Here is a 14,589-nt window from a genome sequence, read left to right on the forward strand (position 1 = left end):
AACAGAGGGAGAAAGCACTATCTTTGAAACTGGTAATACCTTGTCCTGGGGCTGCTGACATTCAGGGTGGCCATGCCCTCTCACCTGGCTAGACTCCTGGAAATTCCCACAAGGACTTTGAAAAACTGTTCAAAAGCAAAAGGTGTCAAGCAAACCACAGATAACTTACCAGCACTTGCAGTGAGGGGTCTTTAGAATAAGACTATCCTGGACCCAAAGCTGGAGCAGGATGGTGGGTGGCAGGAATGCTGACTATCGCCTGCTGGTCAGAGGCCAACGGTGAGCAGATGCAGTTTGACCAGAGTGACTGAGGTACAAGGTGTGCTCGGCTCTGGCTCAGCCTGCACCCAGAAGCTTCTCAGTGTAAAGACAGGCCCATTTTACTACAGCGAGGAAAAGCCACGGATGGGAGATAGGGCTACTGACTAGCAGGATTGCACATGGTCAGTTACCTGGGGCAGGTCACATGGGCAGGACGTACTAGCCCTCCACCAGCACATATCCCTTCCAGGTGAACTCAACTCTGATGGATGCTGTCTGTTAATAAGCATGATGCTATGTACAGGAAAGAACTTCCTATGCAGGATACTAAACTGTCATTATAAAACCAGTTAGTGTCATCACATTAAAGAGTTCTGGGAATAATAATCGGAAGAGCAGAGTCTCCTGCCATACGCTTGCCCAACCAATGAACAGTGCCCAGAGCAGATAAAGGAAGGTTAGCCTTAGCTCCAGTAAGAAGCTTGCTGTCTTGTCATTTTCAGCTTGGCACAACTGTTGGGGACTCATTTCCTGGAGAGAGTGTGGGACTCTGTTTAGCACTGACCACAAGTAACCTTGGTTTCCACAGAAACAGAATGCTTGGCACCTGTGCCCACATGACCAAAAGCAGAGAAACCAGATAAACCAAAGGAGGGTCCTATAGTCCCACTGGTCACCACCAGGCTGTTGTTACATGTGGGCAAACCTACCCTGTGAGTAACATGAACCACAGCACCTTGAACATGGTGGTGGCGGCCGGGCTCAGAATAATGGTTTTCACTTTATGAGTGTTACCAGACATGCCCACCTCAACCCCCTACCCTCCTCTAGCACTCACAGGGCCACTCCCCAGCTGCCTCCAGCCCACAGAGCAGCAGCTGTGCCTCTAACCTAGCTCAGGATGGTTTTATGGCAACGGGGTTTAGAGCTGATTTACAGTACAGGTATAGGTAGTGGGCTGCGTCCCAATGCCCATGATCAGGTCTTGTCCTTGGTTTTGGTCATATGATCAGAGCGGGAAGGCTGATACCCAGGAGCCCTGCAACCATACCCAACACCTACCAGTTTCACACAGATGACAAAGGGTGACTTGGCAGCTTGGAAGTGCAGGATGGGGACCTTCGGCTTGGGTCTTTCCTATAGAGATGGTGCCAGCCGTGAATCACCAGGGCTTCACACAGAAGGAGCTCCCGGGGACATGTCCTAACTATGGCTTCTGCTCACAGTAGCTTCTGGTCAAGTAGCAGATGGGAGTCTTGGGCCAATAGGGCAGGACAGGTGGCTGTGACCTGGGTTCTGGCAGCCCCAGCCACCTGATAACCACAAGAAGAACCAACTCTGGTATGCCAACATTGAGGCCCAGACCAAAGGAATATGTAGCAGTGTCCCCAAGGACAGGGGCAGAGTCCTAAAGGATTCTGGAGACTCTTTGAGGGCTGAGGGCTACATTTTGGGGCAGAGCCAAAGCGAGTGTAAGGGAAAACTGGATGGTGTGAATGACCCTTCCCTGTAAGGTGCTTTGGTGCCCCACCACACGGTTACATACCTGAGAGTCCTCGTGGCAGTAGACGCCCTTCCTGATTTTGTTCTCATCAACATCACAGAAGGCCACCACCTGGGGATGAACATGGACCAGCAGGTCAGACGGTGGTGGTGTGTGTAGGATAAAGTCGTGATAGGATCGTGGGAGTCAGGATAGTGTCCAACAGCATGAGGAGGAAAGGGTCCTACCTTGCGCCGGCTGGCTGCAGTCAGGCTGCGGTACAACCTTCGCCCCTGCTTGCCTGCATTCCAAATGGTGAAGGACTTCCAACGAGGCAGGACCCGTTCCTCTAGAAAGTGGACGCGGTGGATCCAGATGGTCATCCTGCAGCCAAGAAGAGGGGAAAGCTAGGGCTGGCCGGATGTTGTGGGCTCTAGAGCCACCTCACCCATTAGCCCTGGGGACACACATGAATGGCACACATGTGTACTTAGGCTTACCCTGTTTAGGGGTGAGGGCGCACGAACCATAGCCAAGGGAGATCTGGCCTTATTTGTCACAGTCAAGAGGTCAACACGAGTCACCATGTAAACCAATGCCCTTTGGGAGGCCTTTAGCCCCTCATACTGGTCCTGCTTTCTAGGTGGGACCTCGAGAGATGTAGACTTGATGGATGGGGCCTCTCCACAGCTGTCAGTCATACCAGCACATGAGTGTCTCCAGTATGTGGCAGGCATGTATACATATGTAAACATACAGGAGGGTTCATGCAAAAGCCAGCTGTTGGCATCAGGTATCTTTATCATTCTCCACCTTATGTTTTGAGACAGGGTTGAACCTGGAGCTCACCAAGTCATCAAGACTAACCAGCCAACAAGCTCCAGGGATCCTCCTGTTTCCCTTCTCAGCACTAGGGTTACAGGTGTGTGTTGCCACTTTTAGCTTTTTATGTGGGTGCTGGGGATTGAACTTAGGTCCTCGTGTTCCTGTAGCAAGCATGTCACTGGCAGCCATCTCCCCAGGCCCCAAATTCTAGTCCTTTTGAGTCAGAACCTGAAAAGGGAGTTACAAGGTGTCTAGTCTCCCTGGTCTAATTTCCCAGATGAGTCAATACTCACGAGAAAGGTCTGGGTAAAAAGTTATGTTCACTAGGAAGTAAACTTTGTGTCTCTTCCCTCAGACAATCCCAAAGATGTCCCTTTCCGGGCACAGACAGACTTGTCCCCAGGCAGTAGGATGCAGATCTCCAGGGCTGGTTCCTTCTCAGGACCCCTGAGCTCTACTCACATGCTGTCCCTCATCTTAGGACCAGGCATTCTGGGCACAGACCCCAGCACTCTGGTCCTTTGGATGGTACCTCCCTTGTATTCAGGGCTAACCCACATCAAAGTATGTTTTGCCTGTTCAGCACTTTCCTGAGACTGCCTGTGTTAAAACATTCTAATTAGGGTTTGTGCTGAGCTCAGTGATTTTGTTAGGGGATTCCCTAGAGGTTCTGGGGAACTGTGTAAGTGAATAACATTTCATTCTGAACCCCAGACAGTCCTCTCTATGGCTGTAATGCCCCCCCCCGTTTATAAGAGAAAGTCATAAACAGGACGTGCTTCAGTCCCATACAGTGTACATCTCTGCAAACATGCTGTCACACAAGGAAATGGAACACACTAAGAGCGAGAACCTTGATCTCACAACACAGGCCTCAAGCAAGGGTCAGATATTTCACCAATGTCATAAGCCAAGAAAGGCCCTTCTGTTTTCTATCCCTCAGCAAACTTCAGTGTGGTGGGAACAGAAGGGTAGAGCCAAAGGCAAAAAAGCTAAGACTTGTCTCTTGAAGAGGTGGTGACATGCATATGCCTATCTGCTTTGCCTAAGTGTGGGTGAGGGACCTCCAGGCACAGGCTGCTCAGACCCTGTGGTATGCCAACTGTCCATCCTCCAACCTCATCCTAGCTACAAGTGTCCCCCTTCCCTTCCACCTTTTAAGCAAGGGCCTTTTCAGGGGACCTGCTTGGAGAGAACCCACTATTAGGGTTCATGGCTATAGCAACACAAGAGATGTAACAGGATACTGGGCCCCTCTGTCATCTTAGGCTCCTCAAGGAATGTCCTGCCTAGGTAGCTGCTTGTCCTTACTTGATCTCTGAGGACAACCTGAGAATTTGTCCCCATAGCCTTGGTAATTACAGTCAGTGCCTGAGCATGATGTACACTGTATTATGTATGTATGAGAGTATATGTACAGTGTACTTGTGTGGTAAATGTGCACATATGCAGTGATTGATCACACATATGCATCTCTGCATATGTATATGTGGCATGGCCATAGGTAAGTAAACATGTGTACAACAGCAGCTGCTGCTAGAGACTAAGCACAGATGATGTGTGGGTGATATCCTGCATACACTGGCTGGATCGACTGGGTGTCTCTGTGTGAGAAAAACCCTGATATTTCCATGTTCCATCTGTGAAGTTTATTTGCAAGATGGCAGGTTTAACTGTACAGTGAAATTAACTTGGTTCCCCAAACACTGGGCACCAATGATTTTATACAGCAATTACAAACATGTCCGCCATAAGGCCCTGAGTTTTGTTAGGTGGCCTCTGATTGAGGTGTGTGTGCAGGCAGTTATGAACAGGTATGCTGCAGAAACTGCTGGACATCTGAGCCTTGCTAGCAGCATCCTGCATTGGCCCTGTTTCTCTGAGGAGTCTGCCTAGAAAACAGGCCATCTGACACCCAGCAAGTCTGTCTCTTTTTGTTAAGAGACCATCAACTTAGAGCTGGGGTTAAGAGCTAAGGGAACTGGTTTTCTTAGACCCATATGCTCAAGCTTCTGGAACTTTTTGGGAAGGGGTTGGAACATCACAGACTCAGCACTGTACTACCATGCCTGTCCACCGGTTAGCGGTGGTTGATGGGATGGGAAAGGCCCATATTCCCAGAAGGCATGGCCATTGGTCAGCAGCATCTGTGGCCAGAAAAAGAGCTACAAAAAACTTGCTAGAGGCACACAGGGCATGGCCCTGTCCTGTCAAGTACCACAGGAGCAGCATGCCAGCACAGGTAGTCTGAGGCTGGATACCAGGGGTCAGGACACTAGGGGTGCCTGTCTGGTCCCCTCTTCCCTACTTCTGAGGCACGCTCTGTTGCTATACTCATCTGGGGAAACAGCCTTATCTGGTTCTCTCCAAACATTTGATGAAGGCACAAATCCAGCATCATACTGCCATGGAAACAAAGTCAGAAACATGCTTCTCTACAGACCTCAACTGTTATACTAGAAAGCAAACAGCTATAGGCAGCACATGTATCATAGGAGACTAAACATAATGTCTATAAGATGAAATATCAGTAAAAATATAAAGAGGATCAAGTGGCAACACAGTAGGTTGAACAGCTCACACGTTTAAGGAATGTCTGATTTCCTAAAGATGCTATTCTCTTATATATGTCTTTTGGTATCTGAGTTATTCCACACAAAGATAAATGACACCAATTCAGGCCATTTTGAGCTTGAAATAAAAATGACAGAATCAAGGCATCACCACCTGAAGACTTCTGATAATTTAAACAAATGCAACTCTTAAGCAAGCCTCGGGTTATAATTACAGCTGTTATCCTGGGAGGTGCTGCAGCTCACAGCTTAAAGACTTTAATCCAACACAGAAACTCATATTAGGTCACTTATTTTTATGCTGTGGGTGGCAAAGCTTACTGTGCAAACACAAAGGAGTGAACTATGTATACACAGGCTGCTCTGTTGAGGGGCATGATGAGAGTGCCTGCTGGGTGGGCTGCAAGCCACCACCCAGGCGTCTTGAGCCCCACAGACAAGCAAGCATGGGAAGGACCTCCCTTACACAAATGATCACATGATCTCGAGGCATCTCACATTCACATGGTCTACAGGATGACGATGCTGGATGAGCATAGTATTTCACTCAGTCAGTAGAATCAACACCACAAACACCTGCAGCTTGGTGACCAGATAGCTCCCACAGTGCTTTGTCACTAATGTCAATATACAGTGGGAAAGGGTTTCTTTGGAGAAATAGTGCTGTGTGTTTTAATTCAGGTGTAGTTTACACAAAATTATGTAAACCATGCTAGCTGATTTTTAACACAGTTGTACTTGAGCTATGTATCTGTTTCACATACGTGGCTGGACCTAGTTTGCTAGTGTGACTGATGCTTGACCACTTATCGAGAAACATGGTCTGCCACTCATTCTGTTGTCATACCTCTGTCTCATGCACAGTGCAGACTGAAGAGTTAACAAGCTCTCTTCTTTTACACGAAGAGCAAGCCTGGTACCAAATCTTTACTCAGTGGGCTTGGAGGGCCAAGGACAGCTGGCCAGACAAAGAAAAGTGAACGGGGCCATCAGCTATGGAGGCGTGACTCAGCCACTAACTGTGACAACTTCTGCTACCATGGGACTTGTTAGCCTGTCAGACCACCTCTTGGGTCCCATGGTGAGCCAACTAGGTTAGAGCAAATGAGAACAAAGCTGAGAGTAAGCCTTCACGTCACACAATCAGGGAAACTGGTGTTTGGCTTTGGCATTGGTATTTCCTGACCTCTGTGGAACGGGACATCCAGAAACCCTGAAGGGCTCCCTTCAAGGTACTACAGTATACTCTGACCCCACCCTTCCCTCCTCAGTAGTAGGTCCTATATCCCACCATTATAAGCTTCATGGGAGAGCCCTGACTCCACCAATCCTGGGCCCAACCAAACCAGTGACTTACAAGTGATCTGGGCCTGGCCACATCTGCATCTCACCTGTGTTTGGGCCATCCCGGGTATTTCCAGAACTTGGTTATGTCCTACTTACTCAAGGACTGAATGTGTGGTGGCATACAGGTGGTAGCGGTAGAGGAGCAGTTTGTGGTCCACCCGGAATACACCACCCCCTTTCCTAAGGTGCTCATAGAAGAACAGCAGGTCCTCTGGTACCCCCTGAAAAAGCCAGAGAACAGTGTTTAGCATGCTGGGTACTGACCTAGGCCATCAGATGCTACGGGAGGGTGTTTTGCTTAGAGCCAAGTATGGTGGCACTTGCTGGGAAGCAGCGCTCACAGGATTGCTTGAGCCCAGAAGCTAGTGCTCAACCTGAACACCACAGCCAGACTCCGTCTCAATAAAAAGAACCCAACTCTTTGACACTCAAGGGAGATGTGTAGGGTGGTGCAGGTCACACTAAAGAAAGGGAGATGAGTAGCCTGTTTTCTCAGCAGGTAAGAAACGAACTCTAAGACAGACATGAGGATGCAATAGAGGGAAGTCTAGATGGGGGTCTGAAGTATCAATTCTGGGATAATCATAAGCACAAGAGCTGCATGGCCTTGGGAATGGAAAGCTCACTCAATGAGATGCTGAATGTGTGTGTGTGTGTGTGTGTGTGTGTGTGTGTGTGTGTGTGTGTGTGTGTGTGTGTCGGCTGGGTCAGAATGCAAGGAAGGCTGAGATGAAAGGGAACTATTACATGGCTGTACTTTAACATCATGGGCAGAAGGGGGTGATGTTGAGCCAGGAATCAGGAAATAGGCAGAGGAGCCAGGGAGGTGAAAGTACACTTGTCTCAAGCAGAACAAACATTACCAAGATGAAAATTCACTTCCTCCCCCTCCATATCAAACACAAATGTGATCAAGTAACAAATCTTGAGACAAGTCTCTGAGCTGTATCACACACCCTTAGAAAAAACGGAAGGAGTGGAAGTGGGAACATTTTTGGATTGAAAAATCAAGACCTACTCAAACTGGTTCCAAAACAGAGAGTAAATAATACAAAACAGATCTGAGGAATGGCTTAGCTCAGGCTGGCGTCAGGCTCACCAGAACAGAGATGTTGCTTAGGGGTGGCAATGTTCACTGCTGCCAGGCAGGGGCTAGACAGCATGGCCAAATGACTGTTAGCCAGCTCCCTGCAGGATACAACCCAGCCCTGGGCTCATTTTCTCAGGTGGCTGAAGATATGCCCTCCCACCAACAGCCATTAATCCAGGATGAAGTACGTAAAACCCACAGCCAAAGATGCACCAAAGAAGGTGTAGATTAGAGCATACTTACCAGTGCCCTGCAGGCACCTCCCCACCCTAGGGAACCAACAAAGAGCCCAAGTTCTACTGGTTGGCACTTACCCGTCCTCCTTCATCAAATGGGCCCACATGGGAAAACCAGGCGCGAGAGCAGAACCAGGTGGGCATGATCACTGTGGGGCCGTGGGAGGTGAACACCTAAAAGCAATTAGCACCAATGTCATTAATAGAAAAGAACAGCTTGTTAGAAAAAAAAAACCCACAGTCTGTTACTCAGTGTCATTGAGAAAATGTCAAAAAGAATTTATGCCCCTTCTTTGTGGGAACAAGGATTGGGCCATAAGACAGGATGAAATTAACCTAGGCCACTTCCAAATTGCCACTCTCTCCACCGGATGCTCACCACTAAGCGTATTAGGGAACCCTCTGTTTATGCTGTGTGTAGGAACTGACAGTAAACACTGCTCTTAACTGCAAGAAAAGAAACCTGAAGTAGCATGAAAGGATACCAACGACGACTAGAACAGGAAGCTGAACACGGCTTCCTAGAACGGCGTAAATATCAGAGTTGACTCAAGACAGAAAACCTGAGTAATTTCTAACGAGCCTGAGACTTGAGCCCTCCCACAAAGAAAAGCCCAGGCGAGGTGGATCTCTGGTGAATGCTGCCAAACGCTTACAGAGCCAACACCCTCTTCACAGTCTCCTCCAAAAGCAACTGTGCAGTGTTCCTAAGTCACTTTATGTAGCCAGGATCGCCGGATCAAAAGCCAGGCAAAGAATGTCACAAGAAAGCAACACACACGTGTTACGAATAGAGCCAACAAAGTGTTTGTGAACTGAGCTTATGTCACAGAAAAGGATCATATTCAAGAGTAGGTGATATTCACTCTTAGACAAATGCACCAGAAACAGACTGATGTCAAGAACCTAAATAGACACTGTAGCATTTGGCAAAACCCAACTCTCTGCCAATAAAAGCCCTGGGCTGTCCAGAGGATCAGCTTAGATAATGTGCATAAATCACTTGGCAGGCATCAAGACTGGTGCCCTGCAGTACTCAGTTAAGTTCTTTGCCTCCACTGCCTTTAACTTTTAGGTTTGCCATGCACTTCAAACATACCCATTCTTTTTCATCCATCGCTCTGCCTTCTTAGTAGCCAGCTCTTACGCACCCTTTAAAACACCAACCAGCATGTTTTTAGTTAAAAGACACTTCCCTGGGATGCCCTCCCTAGAGCTTTCTGTCATCACACTGCATGCAATCAGCTGTTTATAATTTGCCTCTCAGCACTGGCTGGAGCTTGGGGGGGGCAGAGAGTGCCCAGAGTGCACCTTCTGGATAGGACGATTTCAATATGCTTGCATTACCTTGATTACAAATGGTCTGGGTGCCGGGCAGTGGTGATGCACACCTTTAATTCCAGCACTCAGGAGGCGGAGGGATCTCTATGAGTTCGAGGCTAGCCTGGTCTGCAGAGTGAGTTCCAGGACAGCCAGGACTGTTACACAGAGAAACCCTGTCTCAAAAAACAAAACAAAACAAAAAACAAATGGCCTGGGCCCAGGCCCAGCTGAACCTAGGGCAAATGTCTATATTAGAAAGGTAAAAAAGAACAGCCAAATCTTGTTGGATGTGGTAACACACACTTATAATCTAAGCACTGTCAAGGTACCGTAGCATGCCAATGTATACACGCTCATGAATGGATAAATAAAAGACATTTTAAATTAGGCTTAATGGATAAAGGTCCTTGCCACCAAGCCTGATGGTTTGAGTCCAACCTCTGGAAACTTGATATGGTAGGAAGAAAATAGTGTTTCTCAAACTGTCCTCTGACCTCCACACATGGGTAATGGAAGGAGCATGCTCACACAAAGAATCAATCAATCAATGCTTAAAACATTTTAAAACCACAATTGTAATGTGGAGGCTACAGCTGGAAGATCAGAAGTTCAAGACCAGCCTGGGCTACATGAGCCTCACGATGAAAAAACTAAAAGTCAGCTCTCAAAGGAGACAGCAGTGAGGGGACTGCAGCATCTCTAAGCCAGGTCTGCCCTGGATGGGAAAAAGACTCACAGCCCTAACTCCTGTGTTACCTGTTTCAGGTGTCTGTCCTGATTAATGGTCCCCTTTCCCTGCTTCTTCCCCAGTACACCAGCAGGAGAACTCTCCAGTGATGTCTTTGACATGACCACCTACCTCAACACCATCAAACAAATCTCTATGGTAGTAATATCCATCTGAGTGGTGAAGGTCAGCTGTGTGGCTAGGTTCCAGGCTATGGTGGTTGAGCAGGCCTGGTATCAATGGTGACCAACACACCACATCCTAGGGTACAGCGATCCCAAGGTCCCAGACTTTTAGGAACTTCACACAGAGAAAAGGAAATCAAAGGGACTCTTCCCACTAGTCTAGTTCCCACCTCCCTGAAGTCTGGTCCAGTCCCTGCTGGAGTGACAGCCTCACAGTTGTTGTCCCAAAGAAATGGCTGTCAGAAATGAAGTATATTGTCTTTCTTTCCCTCCCTCCCTCCCTCCCTCCTTCCCTCCCTCCCTCCCTCCCTCCCTCCCTCCTTTGAGACAAAGACATGAAATTCTTTCCATCTGTCCCCCAAAAGGGAGAGAATTAAGTTTGTTTTTACAAGGATGTCAGCAGACTGCTTCAATACGGAGTCAGAGATAGATTGCTCAGGCAGTGGGGAAGGCACAGGGGATAGGGCAGACACTGACACCTGGGGCAGCTAGGGTCCAGGAGTGCCTGGATAAGTTTCTATGTCCACCCTCAGCAGTTTGAAGGTGGCAACTAAAGAGATGAGGGACCCATAGGCAAAGGGCCATGCCAATATCACTGCTATAAAACCCTTCTTCCCTCAGTGCCTTCAAAGTCAGGCCCTACTTGGGTAGCTCCAGTCCCTGAGAGCCATTGACACCAGACATCTCATGGGCAGCCAGATGTTAGAAGAAGAGGAAGGGATGTCTTTTCTTATCAAGGGTCCAAGTAGCTGGTTCTGATAACCCCCACTCAAACTGAGATGCCACATGTGTGGTGCTCAAACAAGGTAGGTCTGTGTGTGCTCCAATACTGAGTCACAGACACTAGGGTCCCGGGGCCCTCAAAGCATCCGCCTTCAGGTTTCAGGATTCAATCTGTAAGCAGAAGTCTCAGCTCCCTACCCCCAACCCCTTTTTTCAATTTTTGTTTTTTGAGACAGGGTCTCACTATGTAAGCTCTTGCTGTCCTCAGACTCACAGAGATCCACCTGACTCTGCTTCCCAGGTGCTGGAATTAAAGACATGCGCCACCACACCAGCTCCACATTTTTTTAAGGGTTATTATTTATGTGTGTGAGTATTTTGTCTGCATGTATGACTTGCACCATGTTCCTGCCTGGTGCCCTCAAGGGTCAGAAGAGGAAACTGGATAGACGGCTGGAGTTATAGATGGTTGTGAGGCACCCTGTGGGTGCTGGGAATTGAACCTGGGTCTTCTGCAAGAATGAGTGTCCTTGTCTACCACCATACCACCCCGAAAGCACCCGATCTCGGAAGCTAAGCAGGGTCAGGCCTGGTCCGCACTTGGATAGAAAAATAAGTATGTTAACCACTATGCCAACTCTCTAGCTCCTACCTCCACTTCTTGGTGGGGTTTGGAGTTCCAGAACCTTCTCACTTCTTTCTGAGCCTCAGGGGTCCTATTAGAACTTGATTCTAGGTGCCTTATGGTATCCAGGGAACCACTGCTTCAATCCACTGACCTAGCACTGGCCCCACATGATGTAGATGCTATTCAATGCAGAGATATCAATATGGTTTATTTATCTGGGGGAAGGGTTGTTATTGTTTACAGGTTTTTTTTGTTTTGTTTTTGTTTTGTTCCATTGATCCCAGAACCTCACACAGACATCCTACATTCCCAGCCCTCTTTGCTTTTTATTTTGATGCACTAAGTTGCCCTGGCTGGTCTTTAACTTTCCAGCCTTAATCTCAGCCCCCAGTATGACTGGGATTACGCCCAGTTTATAGTCTAATAATAGAGGTCAAGTTGGACCTAGCCTTAGCAAGTTCAGCCCATTATTAGGACTCTCCAAAGTTAGCACTGACCCCCGAGAGGAGGTGCTTATCTCCTGACCACCCTGTCCCCCAACCTCCCCTAAGGAAAGGCTCCTCCCCATGACACAAGGCCCAGACTCTCAGCACCATTACTAAGTCATCACTGTCCTTCTTGGTTCCTGGAGCTAGAATCCCTAGGTCTTAGACTGGATTTGGATGTCCAAAAGGAAAGAACCAGAGGTTGTCCCAAGGCTTTGGCTCAGCCCCATTGGAGAGGCCTTGCTAACGGTTCCCGTTTAGAGTCTCAAGTACTAGTCTCTGGAGTCACCAGCTCTTGACAAGGTCTGTGACCCAGGGGAAAGTGACTTTTGGCTTTCACATCTAAGATGGGGGTAGTAGCCAAGCATGGTGCACACCTTTCATTTTAGCATTCAGAAGGCAGAGGTAGATCAACCTCTGTGAGTTTGAGGCCAGCCTGGTCTATACAGCAAGTTCTAGACCAGCCAGAGCCCACAGTGAGACCTTATCCTATTTAAGTTAGGAGTCAAATGTTATTTCCTTAACTTGCTATGGAGTGCTTCAAAAAAACAAAACAAAAAACACAGCAGATGCCTGGCTTAACATGGTGCAATGCTGGAAGGTTGCCCCTGAGGTCAAGAATGTCTGTTCTCATCATTCTTGTTCAACACTGTGAGAGGAAATTCTAGCCCGTGCACGTGGACATTAAACAAACAGAACCCAGTGTGGAAAGGAACTCGCTATTTGAAGATTACATGATTATGTAAATAAAAAAACCCAAGAAGAGAGAGAGAGAGAGAGAGAGAGAGAGAGAGAGAGAGAGAGAGAGAGAGAGAGAGACCGACCCAATCTTTAGCAAAGCAAAATTCAACTGGATTCTAGGTACTAGCAATAATCACTCCGAAAATAAAACAAAATACTTTCAAGCTGGAGATATAGTTCAGTTGATAGAGTGCAGGTCAGTTTTCCCAGCACCAGTTGTTGGAGGCACAGTTTTTTTTTTTCTTCAAAATGTTTTTGGCACGTCTGGAGAGATGCATCCGTGGTTAAGGGAACTTGCAGCTCTTCCAGAGGATGTGGGTTCAGTTCCCAGTACTCACATGGTTGCTAACAAACATCTGTAAGTTCCAGAGAATCAAGTACCACATTGTGGCCTCCAGTGGCACCACATACATTCATGTACAGGAATTAAAAATAAAATCTTAAAAATTTAATTAGGTGACTGTTGGCTGCACATGAAAGAGCTCTAGCCTAGCAAACATAGCTCTGGCAGGCCTTATCCTTCTCCCCCATCCCCTCTGCCTTGCTAAAAACCATTAGATTACTTTCCTGAAGCTAGTCCCCAAGTCTATCACCTTATTTGGCCACTTATTCCTCCTGAGGCTGACTACCAAGGTCCAGCTATCAAAGTAGTGAAGTCCAACAATCAAAAGCTCCCTTTGGCTTACCTAATTAACATGCCCAATTAAAATTAAACACCTCATCCTAACACAGGGGTTCCCCTTTAACCTTTATAAACTGCCATTTTCCTATGGGTCACACCTGTCTCCTCTCTAACCAGAAATAGTTCTTTGTTTCCCCCAGGGGACAACTATCCCTGCCCCTTTTCCTTTATTCCCTTCTCCTTCATCATCTATCTTGCCTTTGTCACTTATCCCTGTCTTCTGTCCGTCTGGGACAAATAAATCTGTTGTATTGAGAACCTAGGTCTTGAGGTGTCCTGAGACAATACTGATCTCTTACAGAATGGGTTTATGTTATGGGACATTTGATCACTGTGTGAAGATGTATCTCTGTCCTTCCTCACTTACCTAAGGTACCTTCTGACTGGTTTAATAAAGAGCTGCACAGCCAATAGCTAGGCAAGAGAGCATAGGCAGAGACAGGAACTCTGGAAGGAAACTGGTGGGAGAGATTTGTTAGTGTCACGGTGGGAGGTAACAAATCATGTGTCAGAATGTAGGTTAATATAAACAAGTTAATTTAAGTTTTAAGAGCTAGTTGGGAACATTCTTAAGCTAAGGCCAAGCTTTCATAATTAATAAAAAGTCTCTGTGCCATCATTTGGGAGCCTGTGGTCCAAAGAAGTTCAATTTATGAATCTTCAGCTCCACAGGTCTGTATGCCTGGTTTAGTATCACTAGCCTCCCAGTTTTGCTATTATGGCTCTGTGGTATCTGAAAGCAGGTATTACAACTATACCATTGTTTTCTGTCTAGGATTGCTTAGGCACTTAAGAGTCCTTTATGCTTCCATGTAAAATTTGTTATGATTTTTTTGTTGCTGTTGTTGTGAGACAGGGTTTCTCTATGTAGCCTTGGCTTTCCTGGAACTTGCTCTGTAGCCAGGCTGACCTCCAACTCACAGATAGTCTCCTGCCTCTGCTACCCAAGTGCTGGGATTAAAAGTGTGTACCACCACTGCCTGGCATTACTGGAGTTAATTTTCCCGATCCATGAGCATGGGAGGTTTTTTCATCTTTAAGCTGTCTTCAACTCCATTCCCAGTTTTAAAAGTTCTCATTGTAGAGGTCCTTCATCTTCCTAATTAGGGCTATTCTTAGGTATTTCTTATGTTACTGTAAAAACTTCTTAGTAAGTTCCTTACTGGCATATAGAAAAGTTACTGATTTTTTGTAGTTGCTTTTATCTCCTAATACTTTGCTGAAAGTGTTTAACAGAGGTAAGAGTGTTTTGGTGGAGGCGTTGGGGGTATCTTTTAAGT

General features: G+C 47.1%; 1 protein-coding gene and 1 long non-coding RNA gene across 10 annotated transcripts in view; both read right to left on the bottom strand.

Annotated features, from left to right (window-relative positions):
- B3gntl1 (UDP-GlcNAc:betaGal beta-1,3-N-acetylglucosaminyltransferase like 1) overlaps positions 1 to 14,589 on the bottom strand; it is a 64,019-nt gene that overhangs the window by 4,637 nt on the left and 44,793 nt on the right. For 4 of the 9 annotated variants that reach the window (XM_005069772.4, XM_040750231.1, XM_021226988.2 and 1 more), the window contains 5 exons: positions 7,894 to 7,989; positions 6,586 to 6,710; positions 1,993 to 2,128; positions 1,808 to 1,876; positions 1,324 to 1,398 (listed from right to left, as the gene is read on the bottom strand). In XM_005069772.4, coding sequence (XP_005069829.1) covers positions 1,324 to 1,398; positions 1,808 to 1,876; positions 1,993 to 2,128; positions 6,586 to 6,710; positions 7,894 to 7,989 — 501 coding nt within the window. Of the gene's footprint in view, positions 1 to 169; positions 263 to 1,323; positions 1,399 to 1,807; positions 1,877 to 1,992; positions 2,129 to 6,585; positions 6,711 to 7,893; positions 7,990 to 8,194; positions 8,321 to 14,589 lie in introns of those variants that run through there. The other 5 variants (XR_005878579.1, XM_021226987.2, XM_021226990.2 and 2 more) reach the window with 4 other exon arrangements.
- LOC121141599 lies at positions 11,589 to 13,877 on the bottom strand. Its single transcript, XR_005878580.1, has 2 exons — positions 13,677 to 13,877; positions 11,589 to 12,983 (listed from the first exon to the last, which is right to left on the bottom strand). It is a non-coding gene; the product is annotated as an uncharacterized LOC121141599 (long non-coding RNA).

This window comes from Mesocricetus auratus, unplaced genomic scaffold (genome assembly GCF_017639785.1).
Source record: "Mesocricetus auratus isolate SY011 unplaced genomic scaffold, BCM_Maur_2.0 Super-Scaffold_100007, whole genome shotgun sequence".
NCBI classification, from domain to species: domain Eukaryota; kingdom Metazoa; phylum Chordata; class Mammalia; order Rodentia; family Cricetidae; genus Mesocricetus; species Mesocricetus auratus.